This window comes from Thrips palmi, unplaced genomic scaffold (genome assembly GCF_012932325.1).
Source record: "Thrips palmi isolate BJ-2018 unplaced genomic scaffold, TpBJ-2018v1 HiC_scaffold_17, whole genome shotgun sequence".
In the NCBI taxonomy this organism is placed as follows: domain Eukaryota; kingdom Metazoa; phylum Arthropoda; class Insecta; order Thysanoptera; family Thripidae; genus Thrips; species Thrips palmi.
In genome coordinates, this window is record NW_023144626.1 from 1,541,403 (window position 1) to 1,569,299 (window position 27,897).

Here is a 27,897-nt window from a genome sequence, read left to right on the forward strand (position 1 = left end):
CTAGGCCGTCTCCGTCTTGCCACCACGTGGAGCGAGTGGGCGGAAAAGCTGGAAAAGCAGGTCAAAGGGAAAGACGTCCCGGGTCCTAATCGGCCGGCTACTACTCGCATTGAATATTTAAGGGCCGCCCCGGCCAGGCCAGGCCAGGCCAGGCCGCCCCGGGCTGCCCCTTGAAATTCCGCGCGCAAATCCCCGAAGGCAGGAGAGCCGTGCGCAAAGATGTGAAGATAAGTCCCAAAGTTTGCATAAACGCGGCGGGCTGAAGTATCGGGATCATCCAGTGGGGTCGATAGCATGGACGGCGCGGAGCGAGGCGAAGCACGGGGCGGCCAACAGCCAGGCCGACAGCCAGGCCGACAGCCAGGCCGACAGCCAGGCCGACAGCCAGGCCGACAGCCAGGCCGACAGCCAGGCCGACAGCCAGGCCGACAGCCAGGCCGACAGCCAGGCCGACAGCCAGGCCGACAGCCAGGCCGACAGCCAGGCCGACAGCCAGGCCGACAGCCAGGCCGACAGCCAGGCCGACAGCCAGGCCGACAGCCAGGCCGACAGCCAGGCCGACAGCCAGGCCGACAGCCAGGCCGACAGCCAGGCCGACAGCCAGGCCGACAGCCAGGCCGACAGCCAGGCCGACAGCCAGGCCGACAGCCAGGCCGACAGCCAGGCCGACAGCCAGGCCGACAGCCAGGCCGACAGCCAGGCCGACAGCCAGGCCGACAGCCAGGCCGACAGCCAGGCCGACAGCCAGGCCGACAGCCAGGCCGACAGCCAGGCCGACAGCCAGGCCGACAGCCAGGCCGACAGCCAGGCCGACAGCCAGGCCGACAGCCAGGCCGACAGCCAGGCCGACAGCCAGGCCGACAGCCAGGCCGACAGCCAGGCCGACAGCCAGGCCGACAGCCAGGCCGACAGCCAGGCCGACAGCCAGGCCGACAGCCAGGCCGCCCCGGGGCCAGGCCGACAGCCAGGCCGACAGCCAGGCCGACAGCCAGGCCGACAGCCAGGCCGACAGCCAGGCCGACAGCCAGGCCGACAGCCAGGCCGACAGCCAGGCCGACAGCCAGGCCGACAGCCAGGCCGACAGCCAGGCCGACAGCCAGGCCGACAGCCAGGCCGACAGCCAGGCCGACAGCCAGGCCGACAGCCAGGCCGACAGCCAGGCCGACAGCCAGGCCGACAGCCAGGCCGACAGCCAGGCCGACAGCCAGGCCGACAGCCAGGCCGACAGCCAGGCCGACAGCCAGGCCGACAGCCAGGCCGACAGCCAGGCCGACAGCCAGGCCGACAGCCAGGCCGACAGCCAGGCCGACAGCCAGGCCGACAGCCAGGCCGACAGCCACGGGGCCGACAGCCAGGCCGACAGCCAGGCCGACAGCCAGGCCGACAGCCAGGCCGACAGCCAGGCCGACAGCCAGGCCGACAGCCAGGCCGACAGCCAGGCCGACAGCCAGGCCGACAGCCAGGCCGACAGCCAGGCCGACAGCCAGGCCGACAGCCAGGCCGACAGCCAGGCCGACAGCCAGGCCGACAGCCAGGCCGACAGCCAGGCCGACAGCCAGGCCGACAGCCAGGCCGACAGCCAGGCCGACAGCCAGGCCGACAGCCAGGCCGACAGCCAGGCCGACAGCCAGGCCGACAGCCAGGCCGACAGCCAGGCCGACAGCCAGGCCGACAGCCAGGCCGACAGCCAGGCCGCGCCGCGACGCCTCACTCGCCGGTCTGTCTCCCCTCCGACCTTTGGACTTCGAGGCACTGATCTTTGAACTTTGAGGCGCCCAGGTGAACTTCAAGCTCAGTTGAGCTTTGGACTTAATCATGCTCGGGCTCGCCAAGGATTTAGGTGAAACCCCCAGGTTGAATTGTGCTCGGTGGTACTGAAGATCTTCATGACACCTCAATCATCGCAGGAATGAGATAGGCCAGCGGTTCCCAACCTTTTTCGGTTCGCGACCCTAAATTTGTAGCCAAAAATTTCCGCGACCCCCAGGAAAAATTTCGCGACCCCACGCGACCCCTCCTTTAGCATGCCTTTGATACAAAGTGCGATAATCCGCCTTTAGTTTGGAAGCAGTATTGTCTCAAAGTTGATCAAAACGGTCACAAATGTCTGTGAAAAATCGTGATTTGGGCCGACTTTAAGCAGCCACTGCGTCTGATCCGAGGCGGTATATCGTCCTTCCTCAACGGGCAATTGGTCTTTGGACCTTCCTTTAGCATGCCTTTGTTACGGAGTGTGATTATCTGCCTTAGTTTGGGAGCAGTATTGGCGCAAAGTTGATCAAAACAGTCACAAATGTCTTCGAAAAATCGTGTTTTAAGCCGACTTTAAGCAGCTACTGCGTCTGATCCGAAGCGGTATGTCGTCCTCCCTCAGTGGGCAATTGGTCTTTGGACCTTCCATTAGCATGCCTTTGTTACGGAGTGCGATTATCGGCCTTAGTTTGGGAGCAGTATTGTGTCAAAGTTGATCAAAACACGATTTTTCAGACATTTGTGACCGTTTTGATCAACTTTGCGGCAATACTGCTCCCAAACTAAGGCAGATAATCGCACTCCGTAACAATGGCATGCTAATGGAAGGTCCACACAGCAAAATGAAATGGCAGAATCTGTAGTGGTCTGAGAGCCCCAAATCGCAGAAACCGACAGGTAAATAGATCCGGGGCGGTTTTGCACCAAAACCGCCAACGTCAAACCTATTCTGCACACAGGCGACGGAATCCGTGCACTCGCCACGGAATCCGGACAACACTGCACCGAAATCGTCAATTGCGATTCCCTCCACCTCGCGACTTTGAGATGTTATATTATTGGAAATAAAGAGTGTAGATGTACCGCGTAAGGAAAATATTAATTAATAGACTTGTCAAAGCAAGAAAAAGTATGCACACTCATCAAAATATGTAAATAATGTCCAAAACAACAAAAGCATCCAGAGACACAGTGAGGTTAGGTTGGCCAGCGAGACCGCAACCCGTTAGCAGTTTCTGTGAGCCCATCCCAGTTTTTGTGGAGCCTTTGTCAGTTTCTGTTAGCCCATGCCAGTTTCTGTGACTACCAAATTCAGAATCATTTACTGGCGGTTTCTGTGCCGAACCGTTACGGATTCTGCCATTTCAATTTACTGTGCAAAGACCAATTGCCCACTGAGGGAGGACGACATACCGCCTCGGATCAGACGCAGTGGCTGCTTAAAGTCGGCCTAAAACACGATTTTTCAAAGACATATTTGGCCGTTTTGATCAACTTTGCGGCAATACTGCTCCCAAACTAAGGCAGATAATCACACTCCGGAACAAAGGCATGCTAAAGGAAGGTCCAAAGACCAATTGCCCACTGAGGACGACATACCGCCTAGGATCAGACGCAGTAGCTGCTTAAAGTCGGCTTAAAACACGATTTTTCAAAGACATTGCCTAACTGTTAGGCAATAAACCACGACAAAGCTTTTACCGTGCGTGCCCGCTGATAGGCCACCGCCGGGGCGTCGCGGTGTAGCTCTCCTCGCCGCCCACGAGGCCCAGGCGGCACTGGCGGCACTGCACTGCAACGAGGGTTAACTGGCCGTCGGCCTCGACAAAGCAGGTCCACAAATAACACAAAGTGCAAGGAACCCTTGGTGAAACTCCAGCCGGCGATGCCTCGCGATGCTGCGCACCGATAGCGCCCGTTCCAATTATAACCGCGGTTATCAGCCCAGCGCAGTCCCCGCACTGTCTTTTCCAGTAAAAAGAGCAAAACGCGTAAAACCTTGATGGCGCGATAAGAGGAGAGTACACCGCGAAATCAGCAGAATGTGGAAACGGAACAAGGTAAGGGAGGAGTCGGCCAGGGTAGGGGCACTGCACAGGTGACCTTACGGAGCGATTTTGGTTTACAAGGCCCCAAACAAAATGGTCGATGGAGCCACTGCTGCTACGATGCTAAACCTCAAACCTTGGGCACTCCAAAGATGCTTCCAACTGCCAAGTGGTTTTCCAGAAGTTTTCCGCACTGTGCCCTTTTTACGGGAAGCCAGCGAGCTAAGTGAGCGGGCGCAGTTCGAGACGAAGTGCGCTACATACTTGATGGGCTCGCTGGCACTGCGCTACAGCCGGGGCCAGGCCGGGGCCAGGCCGGGGCCAAGCGCCCCCGCACTGTGCGGCCCATGAGGGATGTGCGCTCAATAAGAGATGAGACTAAGGTGGCCCGTCGTCACAGATTACTCCGGCAGCACGACAAGAAGCCGGTAAGGCAAAAGGGGGAAAAGCCCGGCACACTGCAAACAAAAGCGTAATTCTCTCGACTGGGAGCCAGACTGTGCGGATGCGAATGAATCAATTGTTTAGTGGCATGCAGGCAAAAACGGCTTGTCGGCCCAAAGCAAGGCGGGTCACGCTAGGTGAGAATAAGCTGCCAGACACACTGCAAAAAAAAATACAATCTCCCAAAAATGCATGGGCACGTAAGCACTTTGGTACCTTGTGGTTGACGCCAGGGTAGGATCCACCTGTGCACACTTGGGCTTCCAAAGCAGTGACGGGAGAAGACTTTCTGGGAAAATGGGTTAATTCGAATAGGACATGCTGTGTGAAAGGGCCTGAAAGTCGGAACGAACGTCGTCGTACCCGGTCGTCTCGAGAGGCACCGAAAGGGGGCGGGGGGAGCGAACAACTTAAAGTTCGAAAAGTGCTTCAAACTCGCCCAGTGCTAGACCGCGCTCCCTCGCGCGCGCGCTCACACACACACACACACACACACACACACACACACACACACACACACACACACACACACGGACACGGAGTGACACGGAGACGCATGGGGAATCGCACACGGACGCGGCGGCGCCAAACTTGAGATTACAAACCCCCACACGTGAGGCTCGGCTGTACCTGTGTTGTGCGATTTACGACGCAATCAGGGCGGCCTGGAAGTGAAGAAGACTCTCCACTGGCCGCGAGAGAGAGAGAGAGAGAGAGAGAGAGAGAGAGAGAGAGAGAGAGAGAGAGGAGAGAGAGAGTTAGAAAGAGACAGAGAGTGTCGGGCGCGAGGCGCACGAGGAGGACGGCGCAAGAAATCACCCACGATTTGTGGGGCGTCGTCACCTCGGTGCTCAGCAGAGGGTTCGTTCGGCGAGCTCGGTTCGCTCGGCCAAGCCTGGCCAAGCCTGGCCAAGCCCCGACCCAGTTAAGGCGTCAGCCAGACGGACGGAACAATCCGCGACTGTCACTTTTTTTGGCCTCCTCCGTCATTCGAACCCGGGCCGTCGACAGTCTTTCATTAGGGGCATTGATTTATTCAGGCAAAAAGCACGGGAGCCACCCGGCAGCGGGCGGCCCCCGAAGAGGGCTCCCGTCGCTCTCTCCCTCTCTTTCGCGCGCGCGCGCCTCTGCGGCACGCTCCACGGGGGCGAGAGAGACAGAGCGACGGAAGCACTGCTGGGAATCAGCCTGCAGGCTGTCAGGCCCGGCCAGCACGGCCAGCCCGGCCAGGCCTGCAGGGTGCGGGAATTAAAGGGTAAACATGCCACGCGCAGGGCGCCTGCCTTTTATTGACGTGGAGGGGCACTGTGATTAATGCCCTTATTTCACTTCCAGCAACACGCGGCTCGGCGCGGCACGGCGCGGCACGGCACGGCACGGCTCGACGCCTGCAGAGAGGGCGGCTGCAACCTGAGTATCCCATTAGTCCGGATTAATCACTAATAATTAATATCGCCGATGCTCCGCACTCCGCGCCTCTTCTTTTTCCCGTTTTTTCGTCCCCAATTTCTTTTCTTCCTTTTTTCGGAAGCGCCGGCCGGCCGCGCCCGGCACGCATCTAACGACTCGCTCCCGGAAGAAGAAGGACCGTTCGTCGTTATCCGGCGAGTTCGTCAGCGAACGGAGTCTGCGTCCGTCTCTCTCTTCCTCGCGCCCGGCATGCGGAGCGGCCCGTGAGTGCGAGAGAGACAGAGTCATCCCCCACCGCAACAACGCCCTGACACTGGCAGTCGCGGCGGAGTTCGCTTCGCATTCCAGATGGTCAGATCCAGGCTTCCCCCCCCCCTCCCCGCTCAACTGTTTCCATGTCCGGTCCCAAACAGTCACCGACAGCCCCCATTTCAAACCGCCGCGCGCGCGCGCGAAAAGGGGTTGCCTTCGCCGCGTTGTTGCCTACACTGTAGTCCCGGCGAATACTCTTCTTCTCGTCTTTATAAACTCTTTATAGGTGCCGTGAAAGGACAGCGGCGCGGCCCCATTCGCTGCGGGGGACGCCATCAAGGGTGGCCCCGTCAAGGGCCGCGCCGTGGGGGCCGCAAGGGGCGCGGGGGGGGGCGCGACGAGCCATCGCCTTCAGGACTCCAGGACGCGCAGCGGCGCAGCCAACGTGGACACAACACCCACACACACCAAAGACACACACACACACTTGCACACACTTACACACACACCAACACACACACACACACACACACACACACACACACAGAGGCGCGATTCCGCGTCGTGGGTCGCATCCGTCAAAGAGCCTCAAGTCGAATTTATGAGCCGCGTTTTATGGACCATCCATAATATTTTTAATGTAAGTACCCCACCTCCAGGGCCTCCAGGGCCTGCAGGGCGTCCAGGGCCGTCGGGAGCACTCCTGGAGCGGCGCGCGGCGCGCACGGCAGCGTGGTAAGCGTCCACAGCCTCTCCAGCGCGGCGCGAGGTCGCCGCCAAGTACAGTGTCCTGGTGTCCCCGAGGTACGCGCCAGGAACACGGGGAGAACGGGGAGGTCGCGGCGAAGTGCTGCATCGCCGAGGTAGCCACCAGGTGCCTCAACCCAGAGGTCGCCGCCGAGTGCATGCGCACTGTACTCGACCTACCAGTGCAGTACCCGCTAGCGCGTGAGCGAGCCCACGAAGTTACGCGCCAAGAGTCTGAGGGAGGGAAGAAGGTCCAGACTGGTCAAATCACGCACCGATGGGACCGGGAAGGGTACGACGACTCGGCATGCAGAGCGAGGCGTGCGAAAAAGTCTCCCGTACACACACAAGCAGCCCCACTCACAATGGAATCAAAGTCGCAAATCAGAAACGCCGCAAACTTTGGGATCCGAAGGCGGCAAGAAATTCCTGCGCTTGATTGAATTGGGCGCTCCCTAGTCCCTAGTCCCTTTCCCTGGACTTTCCTGGACTTCCAGGGCTCGCGGTCCCCAGTCGCTCGGTCACGTCGTCACGTTCCGCCGAGTCCGAGGCGATTGCACAGAAAGAGGAGGAAATCCACCAGGAATTGAGTCGGCCAGGCCGTGGAGGCGAGGCGGCGAGGCGGTTTTGCCGCGGAGCGAAACCATCTCGCCGGGCGCTGGGCCACGCTCGCCGCGCTGGCTCGGCCCGGACGCTGGATCGCGGCATTCGTCGTTCCTCGGAGACAGAAGACGTCATTTTGGAAGCAATTCGCAGCCGAGCCCTGGAATTCCGAAGTAAAGGCAAGAGCCTCATGCTGCGGCCGATGCGTATTGGGTGCACCCAGACGGCGGGCATCGCCGCGGCAGGCATCGCCAGGCGCCACCATTCCACGCAACTCTTCTCGGAAGCGACCGCACGACGCAACCACAACGCCCCGCCCCGCCCCGCCCCGCCGCGGCATCAGGAGGTGGGTACCCGTCCAATCTTCTGTCGGAGGCCTTCCGCAAAACTGCCGAATGGTACTTTCCCGAACCAGTAACCAGCCCAGACCGTCCCGGCGTACTGCTGCGCTGCGTGGTGCGCGGGGTTTGGTTTGGTTCTGCCCGGCCGGCGGGACGGGGGGCGGGGCGGGGCGGGGCGGGGCGGGGCGGGGCGGGGCGGGGCGGGGCGGGGCGGGGCGGGGCGGGGCGGGGCGGGGCGGCCTCTCTCGGCATCCTGCTGCATTCTGCCGCCCAACGCTCGCTAATTGCTCGTGCCTTACCAGCCTCGTGGCGCTACACCGCAGGGCCGCAGACGCGGCCAAGCCGCGGCGCCACGGCGACCCGCCGCCACCGGACAGTGGGCCGAAACGAGTCGGCCCAGACGGGCCAGGGCATGCTGGACGCCTTCAGGGCGCTCCAACGTCCTTCAATAAGACTCAAAACAACAAGATAGTGCGGGTGCGGTATCCATAGCGCTTGAAACTACATAGACGGACGTCGCCGCTTGGCCGTCAGGTAGCCGACGACGGGTAGCCGACGGGTAGCCGAATAGCGGCTCGGTTCCGCTGCGAGCGCTCGCAGTGCAGCAGTGCAGTGAATGCATCCATGCCCGGTGCATAACAATGACCCCCCCTCCCTCTCTTTCCTTTCTCCGTCCAGAGCCACGCCGCCGCCCGCACGCCCACCAGAGTGGAGTGGAATTAGTGGCATCAATGCCCTAGGAAAACTATGAGATGCCCTGAGAGATGCCCTGTTCCATCTCCACTCTGGTGAATATGAACTTCGCACCACGGAGAGGAAATGGAAGCCAAACCAAAAACAGCCGTCAATCGCTCTGCTTCTCCCCAACACCGGTCGACTGTACTGGACGGACTGTACGTGCCGCGCCTGACAACCGTCGCCGCGTCGATTCGAGTCCAAAAGAGGAACGGAACGGCCCGATCGTGAGGCCGCCGTCAAGCTGTTGTTTTCGCGCGTAATTTCCAGCGGACGTCACGTGTCTGTCTCTGTCGCACTCGTGGGGCATCCCGTGAGAGTGTGAGAGAGCGAGCAGATCGACACTGGCATTCAACACTGCATCACAGCAGCGGACCGATTCCACTCGTGTCGTTGCTCTGTCTCTCTCGCACTCGCACTCACGTACAGGTGCAAGAGCGACAGAGAATCCGTCCCAAGTAAAGTGTGTTTACCGGATGACGCTCTGAACGGGCCGAGCCCTTCCCGCGCGTACTTTGTGGTGTGGCCGCACCTGCCGCACCTCGCTTTGTCGTCGCGACCTGCAGACTGATTCCGAGAGCCGTTTTCGTCGCTCTGCCTCTCTCGCACTCCTGGGGCGTCCCGCGTGGGTGAGAGAGAGAGAGAGACGGCGACGAAAACGACTCTCGGAATCAGTCCACTGCCCCCTCCCCCGCTCCGCACTCCGTGCCGCTTCTTTCTTACGCTTGCCCCCTCCCCCTCCTCCGGGTCCGTCCTTCTCTTCTCCGTCGCCTCCAGCAGTTCTTACACCTGCATCCCCACTCCCGCCGCCCCCCGCCCCCGCCACCCCCGCGCCACGCGCACGCGCACACGCATACCCGCACGATAACCAAACTAAATTTTTAAACCGTTCCCCATGCGCCAACACGCCTTGTCTGCTCAACGCAACAGCCCGCCTCAATCAACCTGTTTTCACTCCCTGCTCCGCCGACCAGGTAAACGCAGGACCTTAATTGAATCGCGAGTTTCACTGCGTCTCGTCGCCAATCGAATTTGGCCCGCTTTGGAAGCGGGACATCGTTCGTCAACGTCACGACACGGCACAGCGCAGCGCCAACGAGCAGATACCCGATCCCGGTTACAAGAGATCAAAACCTGTGAATGCAGGTCGCAATGTTTACGAAGATGGCTTACCTGCCCTTAACGGCGTTGTGTTTTCTTCGTCGTCGTTCTCCGACTGAACACTCCCCACTGGTATCTTCTAACTTACAAAAGGCCAGGCTGGCGTCCGCTCACACGCTGCCACCAGTGTCACGCGTTCCGAGATTTCCCGCGGGGCAGAAACATTCAATATTCAAACAATAACAATGACCGACGCGGAACCGTGCGCCCTGTCGTCTGACAGATGAAGTACACACACCGGCTACAAGGTGGCGCCACTGTGGTGTCCTACAAGAAAGCAACGATCCCGACTCAAAATCCTCTTTCTGGAACGGCGAGTATTCGGCATATTGCAGAGACAAATTATACTGGTAAACAGGTAATAATAAGCATACTACATGAAACTTGATCTCTTCTACTCCAGAGCAGGGTATGTAGCTTTGGCTACGTAGCTTTCACTGATGTCTTCTTATGTCAATGTTGGTGTAGTGTAGTGCAAAGCCTCCTCATTAATTTCTCATAGTTTGGACAACAATGGAGGTTGATGAAAGAAGTGCGGTGCGAAAGTGGTTGGGCAGTTTTTGAGTTAGGAATAAAGGTATTTAACAGACTGATCGCGTTTTGAAACCGCCACATACCCTCTGCTTATTTTACGGAGAAAAGTGTGCTTGACAACTAAGTGAGTTAGGAATGGTGCGGTTGCATTCTCGGGCGGTCTGCATCTCGGCTCATGACACACCGTAAACAAGCAGAAACGCCTTTCCGGGCTGATTCTCAAGATAAGATTAAACTGTCATTGAGGATGCAAGAGCACCGTTTTCCTTCCTCTGCTCAGGAGATTCCTGTTCCTCAGTATTGTCATCGATACCCAAAGGTTTCGCACTCAGACAAAGATGGCCTCCTGTTCCCTTCATTTGGAAGGTACCTAGCAGAGGCCTTTGTTTATGCAGGGAATACTCGACACTCCGTCCTTCCCCAGCCAGGATTAATCCAGGGCCAGGATGTCGTTCGAGGAGCCCGTCGAGGTGAAGAACTGGAAGAGGGAGCGAGTTTTGGGCAGTGGCGGATTCGGCACCGTCACGCTATGGAGGCAGAAGAACGGCGATGAGACGATCGGTAATAGCCTGCATCTCTCTATTAACCATTTTTTTCCTGTAAAATGGCTGCTGCAATGGTCTGAGTCACCTGCCAGGACGGTCAGCCTGCCAGCGTTGCAACAAGCAGGTTTTTTTGGTTGATGACTAATTTATCCTATCCGTCCTGGCTGGCTGCTTTCGCCTCTAAAGAGTCTGTAAATGTCCATTGTGGCAGCAGGTTTAGTGGTGATTTTGTTTCAATTACTGGCTACAACTTACCTGTGTGCTCTACCAACAGCTCTGAAGAAATGTCGATGTGGTGCTGACACATTACTGAACACAAAACAGAAGGAACGATGGAGGAAGGAAGTAGAAATAATGCAACGATTAAATCATCCCAATGTTGTGAGAGCTTTGCCTCTCCCAGAAGATCTTGCAAAGCTACCATCTGTCCTGCCCATATTGTGCATGGAATATTGCTCTAAGGGGGATCTGCGGCAGGTTCGTTTTTCCTTCAGAGCAAGAGAACAATTTTCTGTATTGTTTTTCTTAAAATATGTATTACTACCTAATTTTCTTTCTACAATTTCGGCAAATTTTGTTCTTGTTGTTTTTACAGCTGTTAAACCGCCCTGAGAATTCCTGTGGACTGCAAGAAAATGATGTCCGTAAATTAATTCAGAATGTTTCTAGCGCTGTGAGCTATCTTCACTCTGAGAAAATAACCCACAGGGATTTAAAACCAGAAAACATTGTTCTTGCCCAAAATGACTCTGGAGTAAGCAATATTTTCTACCATAATCTTAAATATCTTGTCCTAATTTTATTCTAGGTTTTTTTTAAAAAATTTTTGTATTTGTTACCAGACTATCTACAAGCTCATTGACTTGGGCTATGCAAAAGAACTAGATCAGTCATCTTGTACATCATTTGTTGGAACGCTTCAGTATCTTGCTCCTGAGCTTTTCACTAATGAAAAGTTAGTACCTTTAATATTGCTACTTCTCCTGACATCCTCATTAATGTAATTGAAACAAGGGTCTAAAAATTATCAATTTATATTTCTAGATATTCATCTTCTGTGGACTACTGGAGTTTAGGATTAGTTTCTCATGAAGTGATCACTGGTATTCGTCCTTTCCTCCCTAACATGGCTCCTGTTGCATGGTAAGTAATGATCTTAAGTACAAAATTTTATTATAGTTTTGGAGCACATTTATTACCTTCTATGTTACAGGATGAGATATGTTAAGCAGAAGTCCAAGGATCATATATGTGCTTATCAGACTGAGAAAGGCAAAATAGAATTCAGCTCTCATCTATTTCCCCAAAACCATATTTCAAGGTATGAAAAAATCCAAGTTTGTGTGTATTTTAAAACTGTAAAAACTGTTTTGATTCATTTCAATATTGATGTTTAGTGTCCTGAAGAAAGATATGGAGGACTGGTTGAAATTGGTTTTGGAGTGGGATCCAAAGAAAAGAGGAAAAAATTCAAATGGTGAAGTGATTGTTTTCAATGAAATTGAGTCAGTTCTGGCAAAAAAAGTAAGTACCATGGATTAGGTCTTTAAAGTTGATAAAGATTTTCCAAAATTAATTGTGCTTCTGTAAATGTTAGGTTGTTCGTGTGTTCTGCATGGTGACTTATGTTAAGCTAAGTTATGCTGTTGAAGATTCCACTCCATTGTCACTTTTGAGAGAATGGATAGAAAATGACACCAAAGTCCCTGCTAGAGAGCAAGAACTTGTGTTAGCCAATGGTCAACAAATTGATTCAAATGGTTTGCTGGGACAGTGCTTCAATGGTACATCTCAGGTATGTAAATTTTATTGTTAATGTTTCTGTTGCAAGTGGTATTTTTCGTAACTTTTTGTTTCTTTTCTTCTTTTTAGGAATCACTGTTTGTGTTTAGGCAGGGTGAGTTGGTGATTCCAGTAGTACCACCAAATTTCCCACATTTAGTGGCAAATATTTTGCAGTCGCCTCATGAGAAGCTAGAATATGTATTCCAGAGAAGAGCATATAGCCACGCAGTATTCTTTTTACAACAAGAAAGCAAACTTTACAAAACTTTCCTGATGGGCTGCAAACTAAAATTGTACGTTCTTAGGTGCTGGCCACTGATTAAGCTTCCCAATCAATGTGCATTTTAACAATGTCTTAATATGTCTGGCTTTGCAGGTTATCAGTTGTATTACAGTGTCAAAAAGTTGTCAGGGAAAGCCAGAAGATAACTGACCAGTCAAATGCCATAACTGCTCTTCGTGAACTTTGTGTTGATGCTTACAAGTTTGATGCAACACAAGCTCAGAGAGCAAAATTAAGCAGTGAGTAGATTAAGGTTCACCAAACACATGATATTTTTTGTTCCTTCTTCTCTAATCTTTTACTTTTATTAGCCAAAACAGATGTTGTTTACTGGCAACGACAAATGGATGTTTTAAACAATAAATACAGTGATTTGCTGAGCAAAACTCAAGTTTTAACAGTGGAAACGCAAAAAGTCACAAAATTGGCAAGGAAGCTTCAGTCTGCCCAGCCCAGTAATATGAAAGAAGATCCTGTTCTCAATTCATCGTAGGTGGAAAAATGTGTATCAGATTTGGTTTCTTTACATAGAAATAATTTATTTGATACATCTATCATCTTTTTAAATTTTAGATTAGAAACTGGACTTGGCTTACTCGACCGATTGAGGAAACGACCGGCATCAGAACGTTCATCTTTGATAGATTCAAAGGAAATGGCAAGAGTTGTATACCACTTTTTAAAGCAAAGAGATGTCCTTCTTCATGATCAAGAACAAACCACTCACTTGAAGTGAGTAATTTTTCTACAGAGATTTTATAGATTTTTTTTAAAACTCACCTTATTCTATTTCATTATTAAAAATTAAATTTCAGGCAACTGATTGATTGTGAGAATGACTTGGTAAAGCTGTTACCCAAACTTGAAGATTTGTCACACAGGCTTAGTGTCCTGAAACTGGAGATTATGAATACAAATCGTGAAAGGCAGCGCAGTGTCTGGGACCTTCTTAAATCTTCACTTGCTGTAAGTATGAAGCAAAGTAAAAATGTGCTCTTAATCTACTTGCCATTCTTAAAAAGATCCCACTGTAAACAAGAATTTTAATTTTTTGTACATCATTTCTTGTATATGAATCTTCACCCTTACTTTTTGCAGGATGGTGCATATTCTCCTGGTGGTTCTCCCTCTACCCCTAACTATCCTCTTTCTTCTCATGATAGGTCCCATCCACCCTATCGCAGTCACTCCAGCCGTAACCTTTACAGTGAAGACCACCCACCTCCAGTGCCCCCACATGGACTGTCACACTTCATGACTGCTTCGTCACTGTCCCTGTTCAACCCTTGCTCCCCTGCTGTGTCCCAAACAAGTCTCAATCAGTCATCCCAACTAGCTGCTGTTTCTCAAACAAGTCTCAATCAGTCATCCCAACCAGCATTTGACTTGACATCCTTGCAGCAACAACTGGGACAGATAAATTTGTCCAATGGCATTGACAGTGGTATAGCTAGTGGCTATGCTAAAGGCTCAGCAAAAGGAAGCACATTGTCTCTTGCAAAATATTCTGGATCTGGAGATGCTGATTTGACCATGTCAATGATTAACGAAAATAAATCACTTCGTATGCAGTAAGTCTTAGTGCAAATGCGTACACTTTTAGAGCACAGGGTATTTCTTTTTCCATCTAAAGATTGTTCTTGCTTTGACATTGCAGAACGCAAGAACTTCTAGAAGATTGCAGTCGATTTAGGAAAGCTGTCAATGAAGATGATACATCTTTGGATTGGAGTTTTCTGAAGACAGATACGTCATAGGCCCTGGGCTAGTACTGATATTCATTTTGTCATATTCAAGTGCCCTTAATTAAGAGTCTCTAAAGATCTTATTATTTTTCATTTAAATGTATAATAAACCAACTGCTCAATCAATTTTTGAGAGGACAAAGTGTCCTGGTATATTTAAATTGTTGGCTTTGCAGTGCCTTATCTATGTGCCTTATATTTTGTGTGTTTTTACTATTATTGTTTTGATTTTGATCTTGCTGATTATGCTTTATCTTTTTTTTATCTTTACATACCCTACTGTGTTATTTGTCTCTCTCTATCTCTTTGATTTGATCTTTGGTTCATTTGGTGCTTTTATTCTGTTATACTTAAACCAACTGAACTGACTTTGATAAGGTGTTGTTCTTGTGCTCAAGACACTTTCTTTTATAATCTGAAATCAAATGTTTTATTTTACTGTTCTAAAATAAATATTGTTTTTTTTTCCTTTGGTGGAATTATTATTGTAAAGCTTAGCTGAATGTTTTTTGTTTTTAGTAATTTATATTTCATATGCCCCTTGGCCCGTTGCTGGGTTGCTGTAAAGAATTTTTCAGCACATTAAGTTGGAGGGTGGTAATTATTTTATCAATACTAGTGGTAAGAGACACACTCACATTCCATTGGTTTCGGGCCCATGATCCTACTTTGTTGAATAGTTTGTCAGAGGATCCTTCATAGTAGTTGGTCAATCGCTGGTAGGGTTGCTTCTGATTTCCATTCTGTTAAAGACAAGTACTTTAATTTGCAATAATTCTGTTTTTGCTTTGTGTGACTTAGGCCAAATGGAGACTTGTCTCATCTCTAAAAATAAAACACATCTTACCCTAACTTTTGCTCGATCATAGTAGCATTTAGCAAACTGGTAGCACTTCTCACAGATGTCTTCATTATCTGGAAGTAAAGAAAGTATGTATTTGTCATCTGGCATGATTTAATTCAGTTTGGCTTAAAATTACTGGTAAAATAAATCTAATAGTCATTCATTCATTGCACTAGCAGTGAGTTAGTAAGGCGGAAACAAGATTGGAGCATGTCAACTTCTACTGTTGCCCGTTTTGAAACAAAGTGAAGATTATTGTTATATACAATTATGTACAATACAGTATGCCATCACCACTTACTCCATTGTATTCAGTCAGAGTATGAAATTAATTAATTAAAGCATCAGTATTGTGAGATGAAAATGCGATGCCAAAATGTCATGCTGATCAACCAGTGCTGGACCAGTGCCAGTGCCGCCAAGTGAGAAAAAGGGGCTTTTTTTCTTTTTACTCATAAGGCGATCGACGGCGTGGATCGCACTGGCCTCCTTGGTTTTTTGGCGACGCTCAGACCCACCCTCGCGCAGGCACGAGTCCAGGTTCTTCTTCATGATCATCTTGAAGTTGCTGTCGGGTAGGTCCACTGCGAAGCGACGAATCTTTCCGTCCATGAACTCCCCATCCGGCGTCACCTGGGTGAACCGAGAGTGAAGTTCATTCCCGAACTAGGACGACGGCGACGACGACTGACATCGAACTCACCATTTCATACTTGTCCATGAGGCAGTAAATGAAACACTTTGAGTTCCTGTCGTACCCAGCAGCTATTGGGGCTTCCATCAAAGCCATAACTTGCACTGGTAGTGAATAAAAATTAGTATAGTCATAGGATGACTTTAGAGTTTGTTTTTTTTTCGATAGCTCACTTACACAATTGAACTCGGTGCGCGTTGGCGCAACGCTGCACGTTCGACTTGAAGCCCTTCTTGAAGTCGCCCAGATCGGGATAGGTGCCGGAGCCGGCTGGCGCTTGCAGCAGCATCGCGAGGATGGCCAGCAGAGCGCCAGCCCTCCTCATGACGGCCATGGCGATGACGGCCAAGTCAAGTCTCCGAGCAGCACGTGCTGCCTGCGTTGCCTACCTGCCCGGCGCTGCTCGCAAGGCGTGGCGAGGCGCTGGCAGGCAGCCTAGCGTCCACCTCGTGGCGGCCAGGGAAGTGCGCGCCTCGTGCCGACTGCCAAGTCTCCAGTGGAGTGGCAGGCGCTACAGTGGAGTGGACTAGTGGACCTGCGAGCGGGCGAGGACGTGGCGGCGTGTTCCGGCGCAGCGCAGCGCGGCGCGAGGCGTGCTCCGGTTTCGTGACCGCAAAGTGCGATACGTATCAAGAGTCGTCATGCGATTTCGCTCGGCCTGGCTCGGCCCACGACCGCGGGACCTGCCTATACATGGAGCACCTGGAGGCCAGAGGCGTGTAACTCCAACTGCCTCCCAAATGCCTCCCATTGGGCTCACAAAAGAGCGCACACGTCCACCCGACCCTCAGGGGCAAGGTAGGCCACATGCTTGCGCCGGTGCGAGGCGTGGTGGTTGGGTGGCCTACCTGACAGGCGTTCCGTTTCAGCACCCGAAATCCCACAGATAACCAGACACAGCAGAGCGCCAGTCTTGTCTGCCTATCCAGGGAGGGTTGAAGCGCCTCCGTTTTAATTTATAGCATAGCTGGGAAGGGTTGGGGAAATTAAATCCAGCACAGCAGATGTTCTACATTCCTTGAACTCACTTTCATGAGACTGGAACCTTTATTGATTAATGACTCCTAGGCTTCATTGAGTCAGGATGAATGGACAATAAATATATCGAGTCACACACTGGAGGGATTAGACCACATGAGGCAAAATTCACATCACAGGAATAATTTAACACATTTATAGACAATTTAACTTACATTATTCCCATACTTTTGGGAAGCATTGGCATTTGGAGCATTGACTAGAACGCTAGTTTGGCATTGTCTTATAATGAGAAGTACTCCCTTCAATGATGACTTATAGGGAAAGAAGGGTAGCCAATCTATACCACAACAAATAAACAATAAGACACACAAAAACACACAATAAGAAAGTTACACTAAAGGTGCTATCACGCTCATGGCGCGTTGGTGACGTAGCTCAGTGGACACATAACACAAGAAGCTACAAGATCTTTGTCGAGCCAGCTACGCTACACCACCCAAGGCAACATGAGCATGAACACACCTGAACACACAATACATAAATACACACATGCTTTTTCTATTTTTAAAAAACAGCAGCATTTATTAATTTCAATCAAAATGTAACCTAAATATGGCACATGCCTTGAGTAAAATTCATTAAAAAATAAATGATAAACCTATAGTAAAAATGATAAAAAGTGAACTTTTGACAAAATTGTCATTACAAACTTAGTACTTGCATGAATGGAATGAAAAATTTGTACTTAATACAGCTGGACTAGATCCTGCAGAAGATGTAAATCTTATAGCCATAAACAGGGATCCTTAACTTTACTTAACATTTAAGGGGCTGTTCATAAAATACGTCACGCGTTTTAGGGGGGGTGGGGGTATCGGCGAGGTGTGATGAGTTGTGACGCTGAGGGGGGTAGGGGTGTTGGGTCTTGTGACGTATTTTTGAAAATACAGGTTTGATACGACATTTTCGGGTGGGTAAGCAATGAAAACGCCCTCCCGCGAAGTTAATTAACTGTTTTTAACTTACGGAAGCGTTTATTTTACTCTATTGTGTAAAGACTAAGAGAAAATGAAATAAACTCATGCATTTTGCGTGATTTCTCGCTCATGCCCAAAAAATACGTCACAAGTGGGTGGGGGGGAGGGAGGGTCAGCCGAATGTGACGAAGTTGTGATGAGGGAGGGGTGGGGGGTCAAAAATGACCCAAAAACGCGTGACGTATTTTATGAACAGCCCCTAACTAACACTGCTTTCATAAGGACTTTTGCAAGTACTGTGCATACTTCCAAAAGTATCTCCACAAAAATTCGAGACACAAGAAAAAAAAACTTATCCCTTTGAAAAGAATTCGGAAGTTAATTAAGGGTTACAACTTTAACTCGTACGATAACATTATGATGCCCTTTTGAGGTAAGTTAAGGATCCCTGGCCATAAATTCATAAATAATAGAAAAAGGAATGTAGGGAAGCAAAATACAAAATGTTGAAAACAAACAAAAACTCTTTGGTGTTGAGATTAAACATTTGTCACATAAATTGTCAGTGTTCTTTGGCAAAATTTTGACTTTTTTGTTCTAGTTACCTAATTAAAATTCCTGGTTTAGAAAAAGCACTCGGAACACACACAACTAATAGAAAAACTATTTTACATTTTATGAATCTTATAAACTTGAGGTGATGATCAACTGGAAAACATCAAGTACTTGAAGTTTGCTTGGCAGTTCCAAACATTTTTAATAAATTTGACCAATGTCAAAGACAAATATTAGATTGAATCATGATGAAGTTCTAGTTGTGCATCATCTCAACAATTCTAGCAGAGTTATGCAGGTGACATGTTCTCATGCAAAATTTATGGAATGAAAAGACACATCTCTTTAGTTCTCTGCATCAGATTTATCGGTTTTCCAAATCTGAGAAACTCCTGCAGCTATTGCTTTTGCGGCTACAAGGCTGAGAGACCTCTCAAAGAGGTCAGCAGCAAGCTTCTTGTCACTAGCCAATGGCGAAGGCTCGGCAATTTCACAATCACTGTAAGTGAAATTAATATAAGAGGAATGAGAAAGAGAAATAAGACACATGAGTTTCACATTGTAATAAGGTTCACTCACCAAATATAAGCACCACGGATGTCATCTAATTCTGGGTCTAGAGCTGCATAAATCACAGACTGACTTCCTTGTTTTGGTGATTTCATGAAAAGCCACATTAAAGGGTGCATGGCCATCCGGAGAAGAAAAGATTCACTGAGAACTGGTGAACTCGAAACATGTTTTGTTCCTCTCACTAATCCTGGGTTGACAGCCATAAAGTTGACATTTGTTCCTGAAAAAATAAAAATAATAATTCTTGAAATCACACTTTTACAGAAATAATTTTGTTAGCTGTTTGCAGAAGGAGTTTTTACCTTGCAACATCATTCCCAGATATTGAGTCATGAGCAATAGAGCAAGTTTACTCTGCCCATATGCCTTCCTTGGTGAGTAGTTAATCTGGAGATTCAAATCATGCAGACATATGTCTGCAGCAAAGTGTGATTGGGATGTCATGGAAATAACCCGTGACCCTGGAGTGGTACACATTTTAGACATCAGCAGCCTGGTCAGCAGGAAATGGCCTATAATAAAATGGTTAAAATTAACAAATGCGTCCCTGTATAGAAGACAGACTTTCAACAGATCATTTTATCTCACCTAAATAATTAACTTGAAAATGTGTCTCAAACTCATCTTCTGTTAATTGAAAAGGGTGAAACACCACACCAGCATTTAAAATAAGGTAGTTGACATTGTTGTATGCTGGAAGACAATCAGACATGTTAAAATAGTGGATTTAATTGGTCCTAATTTTACAGTTTATCATACTTACGAAGCTTTTGTACAAAATCAACAACAGACTGTAAAGATGATAAATCCAAATCACGGATGTCAAGAATAGCATTTGGAACCATTCTAGTTATTCGAGATGATGCTGTCTGAGCTGCTATACGATTTCTACAGGCCAATACAACTCGAGCACCTTCGAAAGGAACAAATCAAAATTTTAAATACTTGTAATTGGCCAGAAGTTGACAAGAATCTCTGAAGAAAAATGTACCTCTTTCAGCCATGTCACGGGCCACTTCAAACCCAATGCCAGTATTTGCACCCGTAATAATGACCAGCTTTCCTGTAAGGTTCTTTGAACTCTTGTAACTTCTACCTCCCATATAGGACCTGAAACAATGCAATAATCGAACAATGCAGATGCATAAAAGATTACCGTGAAAAATTTGGCAGGAGTTGCTGATAGGCGATGGCACTGTAACGGAATTTCTTCTCAGAGAGTCCGAACAACAAGTGACAACATACCTGAGCATGGAAATGATGGCCACGATGGTGGCTATGATGTAAGGCCACCAGCTCTCCGACGGGTCCGGGGGCAGGCTGATGGTGTTCGTGGGCTGAGTCATTTTTCCTTGGGCCTTTGTCTACGGTCTAGGCTTGGGCTGCAGGGCTGCACAACAACACTGGGTATGGTTAGACGCTCCTCTTCCCAGGCACAACTCCCTCGCAGCGAGCGAAGCAATACCGCTACGCCCGAAAAAGGGGCGACCGCGGACGCATTGCGCCACCCTCGCCTCCACCAATTGCCGCAATTGAAAGCAAATGAGGAAGCCGACGCGATGCACCACTGCAGTGCAGTGCAGCAGACCAGCAGACGCTACAACAACAACGCCCCCGACGCTTGGCGTCACTTGTTTTGTTTTCATTTGTTGTTTTTGTTGTTTTCTAGCACGCAATGTAGTATTTCTCATACTGCACGCCTGCGCTCCAAAAATTTATGCTGCACACATTGCCCCGTGCCGAAGATTACGAATTACATCCTTTGATCTTTTTCGATTTTCAAACACCCTGCACATGAAAAAGAACTTCATTTCAAATCCAAGTTTTGACCTAAATTTGTCATAGTATGTTTGCGTTTTCGGTGTTGGCAACACTACAAATTGCTCGAGCTTCGCGCCAAAACACCCAGAAAATACCTTTGTGTGCTTCTGCCGCTTACGCCGGACACTCGTTTAACATTTTAGGTCGGCATAATGGAAGGGTTTGACGATCCTGGTGTGTTTTTCTCCGACAACTTTGCCGGCGAGGATCATCAAAGTGATGTCAACACCACCTTTCTTGGAACGAAAAAGAAACTTAAAGACTTCCTGCGCCAGTTTCATGAAGGCAACTTCAACTACAAATACAGGTAAAATACTCCTTTGTTCTAAATTCTGTGCATTTTATTTTTTTATTTGCTTATTAGCTTCTAATAGTCTGACACTTACAATTGAATTCATCGCTCCATGACATCTGGATGTGGATTTTACTACTCTTCTAACCCCTACCCTGGCCCCCTGTGTCGGGTTCTCTTATTTGCTTCTTTTAATCTGAGTTGTTCAAATTGCTCACTCCTTTACTGTTTTCTACATCTGCAGAGATGCCCTCAAAAGACAGTACAACCTTGGCCAGTATTATTTGGAAGTCAACCTGGAGGACTTGGCCAGCTTTGATGAAGCTCTGGCTGATAAAATGTACAAGCAACCTACCGAACATCTCACTGTAGTAAGTTATTTGCCCCGAAACTTGTTTCTTGAAAGTTTTCAGTTTCCCATCATAAGATTTCATCCTCTTTCAGTTTGAAGAAGCTGCAAAGGAGGTTGCCGACGAAGTCACTGCGCCGCGTCCAGAGGGGGAAGAGAAGGTGGAGGACATCCAAATCCTTATCTCTTCTGATGCAAACTGTTTATCCCTTCGTGATATGAAGGTACACTGACATGCATTATTTCGATTTTTTTGTTTTAAATTTTACATTGTCAAGTGCTTTTTCTAACAATTTATTCTTCGTAAATTTTTCTTTCAGTCTGATTTTGTGTCACGATTGGTGAAGATCCCTGGTATTGTAGTAGCAGCATCCGGTATCAGAGCTAAAGCAACCACAATTGCTATCCAATGCCGATCATGCCGGAATGTAATCCCTAACTTGACCGTCAGGCCTGGTTTGGATGGCTATGCCATGCCCAGAAAGTGCAACACGTAAGCACTATTTGAAATCACAAATTTTTTTGTTTCTAACTAGTTTTTGTTTTACAAAATTTAAGGATTTACTGTGTTGTTTCAGAGAGCAAGCTGGTCGTCCTAAATGTCCCCTCGATCCATTTTTCATCATGCCAGACAAGTGCAACTGCGTCGATTTCCAGACATTGAAACTGCAGGAACTTCCTGATTCCATTCCTCAGGGAGAGATGCCCCGCCATCTGTCAATGTATTGTGACAGGTATGTTATTTCTTTTGGGGTCTTGCATGTCACAAGTGTTCTTAAGTCTGGAAAAGTTGCATTCTATTTTTGTTTCAGGTACCTTTGTGATCGTGTTGTACCTGGTAATCGAATTACTGTACTTGGTATCTACTCAATCAAGAAAATTGCCAGACAAGGAAGGGTAGGTTCCTCTCAATTTCATGCCGTCTTCTCTTTAAAGTACCTCTGCTTTAACTCAGTTTTCATTTGTCTCACAGATGGATGGCAGAGAAAAGGGAATTGTGGGTGTGAGGGCTCCCTATCTCAGAGTGGTTGGAATTCATGTAAACAGTGATGAGGCAGGCCACAGCACTGGTGTTACTATTTCTCCTGAGGAGGAAGATCTGTTCCGCAGGCTTGCTGCAAGTCCCAACATTTATGAAAGATTAGCCAAGAGTGTTGCCCCTAGCATTTTTGGTTTTGCTGACATCAAGAAGGCCCTTACTTGCCTTTTGTTCGGTGGTATGTGCCACTGCAATTTATTTAGTATTATTTCACCTGTCAGTTCTTCTTAAAAATTTATGCTCTGCATTCCCCATCTAGGTTCAAGGAAACGGTTGCCTGATAATCTCACAAGAAGAGGAGACATCAACATTCTGCTACTTGGAGACCCTGGTACTGCAAAGTCTCAGATCCTTAAATTTGCAGAGAGGGTGGCACCAATTGCTGTCTACACATCTGGCAAAGGTTCATCTGCTGCTGGTCTTACTGCATCTGTGACACGAGACCCAGTTTCCGTAAGCGTTTTCCTTCTAGCTTTGTTTTTAACCGCATGTGATGATCGCCATCAGTCTGTCTGAGGAGAACAATTTGTACTCTCAGCTCCAGACCTGATATTACTCTGTTGACAGCTGAGCGAGGGGCCATCTGATGCATTTAGTCTTTCCCCAATTACCAATAGTCTAATAAATATATTCAACAAGTCTTTGTGATGATCGCCATTGGTTTGCCTGAGGAGCACATTTTGTACTCTCAGCTCAAACCTGAAACTTCTCTGTTGACGCTTGAGCGAGGGGCCATCTGATGGACTAGATTTGAGACAAATTCTTTACCTGTCCTGAGCAATACTGCAGCATTTAAAATTCAATTTTTATTTCATTTTGCAGCGAAATTTTGTAATGGAGGGAGGTGCTATGGTTTTAGCGGATGGGGGTGTTGTCTGTATTGATGAGTTTGACAAAATGAGGGAAGATGACAGAGTAGCCATCCATGAAGCCATGGAGCAACAGACCATTTCAATTGCAAAGGTATTTATCCCAGCCTACCATTATATCCTAGACCCTTTCTATCCACAGTAAAACAGGATCAAAATACTTCAATAAATTTTTACAGGCAGGAATCACAACTACCTTGAACTCCAGATGTTCTGTGCTTGCTGCCGCTAATTCCATTTTTGGTCGTTGGGATGAGACTAAAGGTGAAGAAAATATTGACTTCATGCCCACCATCTTGTCTCGTTTTGACATGATCTTCATTGTCAAAGATGAACATAATGAGAATAGGGATGTGGTAAGTTTTGTATCAATAAACCAGTACATACTGTATTACTTTTTTCTGTTCTATGCATTGCGTGTTTGCAATTCTGAGGGGTTTTTTATCCTTTTTCCAGACACTTGCAAAACACATCATGAATGTACACATGAATGCAGGACAGTCCTTGCAAGAAGCAGCAACTGAAGGAGAAATATCTCTGCCAGTATTCAAGAAGTTTATTAACTATTGTCGTCTGTAAGTATTAAAGTTTTGATAGCAAATACCATATGGGAGGCTAGTGTGCAACTGCTGTACTAATATGCATTCCCTTTTCCTAGTCGCTGTGGTCCACGCCTTTCTCCAGAAGCGGGTGAGAAACTTAAGAACCGCTATGTTTTGATGAGGAGTGGAACTCGGGAACATGAAGTTGAGACTGATAAAAGAATGTCCATCCCCATCACAGTGAGGTAATGTATATTGAATATAGTTAATGAATTAAGTGTGAAATGTTCAGTGAGAACACCTGTAGCACACTATGTTCGTTCATAGGCAATTGGAGGCAGTTGTGCGTATCTCAGAATCCCTTGCCAAAATGAAGCTTCAACCTTTTGCTGGAGAAGAAGAAGTCAATGAAGCACTTCGATTATTCCAAGTATCAACACTTGATGCTGCCATGTCGGGGTCCCTTGCGGGTGCTGAAGGATTCACTTCAGAAGAAGATACAGAACAGCTGGCTCGTATCGAGCGACAACTCAAGAGAAGATTTGCTGTTGGCTCTCAAGTGTCTGAGCAGAATATTGTCCAGGACTTTTTGAAACAGGTACAATGTTCTAAAACATATATTTAAGATAAGTTTATGCAAAACGGTTTTCAGAACCTAATCCCATGTTTCTCTAAATCCTTTTTCATTCAGAAATATCCTGAAAGAGCCATTATGAAAGTGATTTACACAATGATCCGACGAGGAGAACTTCAGCACAGAATGCAGAGGAAAATGTTGTACAGATTAATTTAAATCACTGCCTGTACCCGGTCCTTATGTATGTTTTAACTTTATTTAATGATATGTCTTTAAAATTAATTTACTGTCTTTGAAATTAATTTTCTTAATGTGCCTTATGCTACAGTTTTAAGAAATAAATTGTGCTTCTGATTCTTTCAAAATTACATAAGCTTGAACTCTGAACACAGCCAATTTATATCATCTCTCCTTCCTAATATTGAGGAGAAACAGCCTCTAAACAAATGAGCAAATAATGAGCATAAAAAAATAATTTGCATATGCAAAATAAATTATGCTAAGTTTTACTGGGTTATATCGGTTTGATCTGGTAAAGGGAATGGGTACTCGGGATGCTTATTTATCCTGAAACACAGACCCAAAATTTTTAGGATTCTGTCAACTCTTAAAGAATATAAGGTGGCTTCAAATGGACTTACCCTTTCCAGAAGAAGAAGTTAAATATCCGCCCACTTTCACCTCTGTCCAGCGCTCTCATGGACTGCACCTCCTCGGGACTGAGTTCAAAATCAAAAACCTGTTGACAAGTTTCTGAGTCAATTTCCATGGGAAAATCTTAAGAGAATTTTATTTTCTACGAACAAGTTATACTTACATTGATATTTTCCCGTATCCGAGTGGGGTTGGCACTCTTGGGTATAACGGCCACTTTGAGCTGCAGCATGAACCGTAGCAGCAACTGGCCGGGGGTCTTGTGGTACTTGATGCTCAGCTCGCGGACCACCGGGTGACCCAGCAGGTCGGGGAAGTTGTCCGCGCTGCAGGGGGTCCAAAATTATGTTCAAAAATAAGAAAAGCTCATAAAAAATTTTACTCCGATGTGACCGCGACACGGCCCACCTGTAGTTGTACTTGTTGATGAAGTGCGACTGGGCGCCGGGGGAGCCCAGCGGCGAGTAGGCGGTGATGGCGACGCCCAGGTCTCGGCACGCCTCCACCAGGCCGGCCTGCTGCAGCGACGCGTGCAGCTCGACCTGGTTCACGGAGACGGGCACGCGCGCCGCCTTGACGAGCCGCCGCACCTGCGCCACGTTGAAGTTGGACACGCCCAGCGAGCGCACCAGGCCCAGGTCCACCATCCGCTCCATCTCCTGCAGCAGGCAACGGCAAGCCAATGGCTCAAGGGGGCGTCTTAGTTCCTTATTTTCACCCCCAAATTGTTTGCGACGCCACTGCTCCACGGCGTGTCCTAGGGTATCAAATGACCTTCCAAATGGCGACGTGGTCGGTGGCCGGGTCCAGGGTCGGACAGCCGTCCTCCGACAGCAGCAGCACCTCCCCGGACGCGTCGGCCTGCACGCCGAACGGGTGGTGCACCAGGTACAGGTCGAGGTACTCCAGCTGCAGCCGCTGCAGCGACTTCCTCAGGTACGGCTCCACCAGCTCGGGCTTGTTGCCGAACATCGGCAGCTGGACAGAACGGCATGTGAGTTGGCCTGCAGTCGGCGTGGCCCGGCAGACCACCGAAACGAATGAAAGCAAAATGACACTAGACTGGCGCGCGCGGCCAGACACACGCACGGCGCTCTTGCCAACCTTCGAGACGACGAACAGGTCCTCGCGCTTGCCGCGACCCTGATCCAGCCAGTCCTTGAGCACTCGCCCGATGTCCTTCTCGTTGCCGTAGTTGAAGGCCGTGTCAAAGTGCCGGTAGCCCGCCTCCAGCGCGTCCAGCACGGCGCGCTCCATCTCCTCGGCCCGCGCCTGCAACGCACCGACAAGGACAGCCATCAGATAAACTGCACTCCCCTTTCAAGCTTTCTCGCCTGGCAGGTAGCCTCTCCAAGCGCGTCCGAGCGCGGCGGGTCTGCCTACCCCCGAGTTCGCAGGCGCTCGGCCTCGCGCGCTGCGCGCTCCGCAGACTGATTGCGGGAGTCGTTTTCGTCGCTCTGTCTCTCACACACAGTCTACAGGGTGAAGCTAGGCGACCTCAGGTAGGCGCCACCTCGTTTGCTTGCGTGTTGCGTCAGGCCGCCGCGTCGCCCCAGTGCCCCTGCACGCTCGGCCTCAAGGTACCCCAAGGCCAAGGCAACCGAAGACAACGCAGACGCGGCGGGGCGGCCCCGGCCCGGGGATATGGAAGGGGGAGGGGGTTGGCAAAGACGACAATATCCGTGACATTGGCGACGTCGCGGAGGATCCGTTGTCGGATCGCGTAGCGCCGCGTAGCGCGTGTCCATGGACGCCGCGCGGGGACACTGTCCACACCGCCTCCATCCAGTAGCCAACCCCACTGGGATCCCTATCAGAACACCTAATTCGGCGGAGGTGGGAAGAGAGTTGTTGAGACCTCAAGTTTGCCCACTCCTCTTGTCGCAGAAGTGTGCGGGACATTCGCTAAACACGTCTATCAATTGTAAGAAGATGATGCGCGTGGTGACGGGGTGGCATTGAAGGTGAAACTCAAGGTTCACTGACCTCTGCGGTAACATCGCGGGGGTGCCCGCCTCCACTCACACTGCGTGAAAGAGGGAGTAAAAGGGGGAGGGGGTGCTAGTTTCACGCGCGAAAGCCCGGGCAAGGGGGGGGGGCATGGCGACACTTACGCCCTTGTCAACAAGATGTCCGAGGCGGTCGGCGCCGGGGACAGAGACACGTGTTATACGAGCGGGTGCGATAGGATAGTCACTGACACACCACCAACCTGCTCACCCGCGGCAACTCCCGTTCATTCAAACACACTGCTGCAGGTGCTATGAAGACTGATTCCGAGAGTCGTCGTCGTCGCTCTGTCCCTCTCGCACTTGTAAGGAACGCCCAGGGGGTGCGAGTGAGACAGGGCGACGACAGCGACTCGCAGTCACTCACTTGCCAGGTGCCGAGGCCCACGGCGGGCATCTGGTGGCCGGAGGCGAGCTGCACGTACTCCATGTCGGGGTGCGGCGCGGGCTTGGTGCCCCAGTAGAAGAGCATCACTGCACTGGTGGGCGCGTTCCGCGCGTTCGGCGGCCCCCTTGGCCCTTGCGTCTGCCGTCCCGGCCGTCCCACTCCACGCGTCGCGATGGACCCCGTCGAACCAGAGGACCAGAGAAGCAGACAAACACCGCGCGCCGAGCAGCCACGAGCAGCGAGCACCGCGTCGAACTCGAGTCAGTTATTTCTGGCCGCGGTGCCTTGCTCGCCTTGCTGCTGGCTGAGCGCGGTGACGCGCAACACTGCCTCGGCTCCTCGGCCGCC

The 27,897-nt window shown here is 49.7% G+C and overlaps 5 protein-coding genes and 1 long non-coding RNA gene across 12 annotated transcripts in view; 2 read left to right on the top strand and 4 right to left on the bottom strand.

The window, feature by feature from the left end:
• Nucleotides 1–9,709, bottom strand: part of LOC117643607 — a 40,801-nt gene extending 31,092 nt beyond the window's left edge. The window contains exon 1 of the long non-coding RNA XR_004587627.1: nt 9,506–9,709. This is a non-coding gene — a long non-coding RNA (uncharacterized LOC117643607). The remainder of the gene's footprint in view (nt 1–9,505) is intronic.
• Nucleotides 9,710–9,959: 250 nt separating this feature from the next.
• Nucleotides 9,960–14,853, top strand: LOC117643604 (inhibitor of nuclear factor kappa-B kinase subunit alpha). 6 transcript variants are annotated; one of them, XM_034382584.1, is made up of 16 exons: nt 9,960–10,070; nt 10,423–10,588; nt 10,847–11,049; nt 11,168–11,326; nt 11,415–11,527; nt 11,617–11,715; nt 11,786–11,893; nt 11,970–12,096; nt 12,170–12,367; nt 12,445–12,650; nt 12,734–12,879; nt 12,952–13,129; nt 13,214–13,372; nt 13,456–13,606; nt 13,739–14,211; nt 14,298–14,853. In XM_034382584.1, exons 2-16 carry the CDS (start codon nt 10,474–10,476, stop codon nt 14,395–14,397), a joined length of 2,535 nt encoding a protein of 844 aa, XP_034238475.1. In that variant the 5' UTR covers nt 9,960–10,070; nt 10,423–10,473; the 3' UTR covers nt 14,398–14,853. The 6 variants fall into 6 exon arrangements, with proteins under 6 accessions (XP_034238475.1, XP_034238472.1, XP_034238474.1 ...); XM_034382581.1 differs by having other exon boundaries at nt 9,961–10,070; nt 10,394–10,588; XM_034382583.1 differs by having other exon boundaries at nt 9,979–10,070; nt 10,308–10,588.
• On the bottom strand, nt 14,822–16,491 carry LOC117643606. 2 transcript variants are annotated; one of them, XM_034382587.1, is made up of 6 exons: nt 16,101–16,491; nt 15,933–16,027; nt 15,682–15,862; nt 15,233–15,300; nt 15,024–15,128; nt 14,822–14,945 (listed from the first exon to the last, which is right to left on the bottom strand). In XM_034382587.1, exons 1-6 carry the CDS (start codon nt 16,255–16,257, stop codon nt 14,916–14,918), a joined length of 636 nt encoding a protein of 211 aa, XP_034238478.1. In that variant the 5' UTR covers nt 16,258–16,491; the 3' UTR covers nt 14,822–14,915. The 2 variants fall into 2 exon arrangements, with proteins under 2 accessions (XP_034238478.1, XP_034238479.1); XM_034382588.1 differs by having other exon boundaries at nt 15,748–15,862; nt 16,101–16,482.
• Nucleotides 16,492–16,923: 432 nt separating this feature from the next.
• Nucleotides 16,924–20,724, bottom strand: LOC117643534 (retinol dehydrogenase 12-like). The gene is made up of 7 exons (XM_034382463.1): nt 20,255–20,724; nt 20,001–20,119; nt 19,773–19,922; nt 19,598–19,702; nt 19,312–19,521; nt 19,016–19,229; nt 16,924–18,935 (listed from the first exon to the last, which is right to left on the bottom strand). Exons 1-7 carry the CDS (start codon nt 20,353–20,355, stop codon nt 18,782–18,784), a joined length of 1,053 nt encoding a protein of 350 aa, XP_034238354.1. The 5' UTR covers nt 20,356–20,724; the 3' UTR covers nt 16,924–18,781.
• A 148-nt stretch (nt 20,725–20,872) lies between these two features.
• On the top strand, nt 20,873–24,866 carry LOC117643533 (DNA replication licensing factor Mcm5). The gene is made up of 14 exons (XM_034382462.1): nt 20,873–21,137; nt 21,367–21,493; nt 21,567–21,695; nt 21,792–21,964; nt 22,050–22,205; nt 22,284–22,368; nt 22,445–22,688; nt 22,770–22,963; nt 23,333–23,473; nt 23,559–23,735; nt 23,836–23,954; nt 24,038–24,166; nt 24,249–24,519; nt 24,613–24,866. The coding sequence occupies exons 1-14, from the start codon at nt 20,983–20,985 to the stop codon at nt 24,712–24,714; spliced, it is 2,202 nt and encodes a 733-aa protein (XP_034238353.1). The 5' UTR covers nt 20,873–20,982; the 3' UTR covers nt 24,715–24,866.
• Nucleotides 24,726–27,886, bottom strand: LOC117643535 (aldose reductase-related protein 2-like). Its single transcript, XM_034382465.1, has 7 exons — nt 27,529–27,886; nt 26,257–26,424; nt 25,927–26,130; nt 25,561–25,811; nt 25,316–25,478; nt 25,140–25,237; nt 24,726–25,065 (listed from the first exon to the last, which is right to left on the bottom strand). Exons 1-7 carry the CDS (start codon nt 27,631–27,633, stop codon nt 25,005–25,007), a joined length of 1,050 nt encoding a protein of 349 aa, XP_034238356.1. The 5' UTR covers nt 27,634–27,886; the 3' UTR covers nt 24,726–25,004.
• Nucleotides 27,887–27,897: the final 11 nt, after the last annotated feature.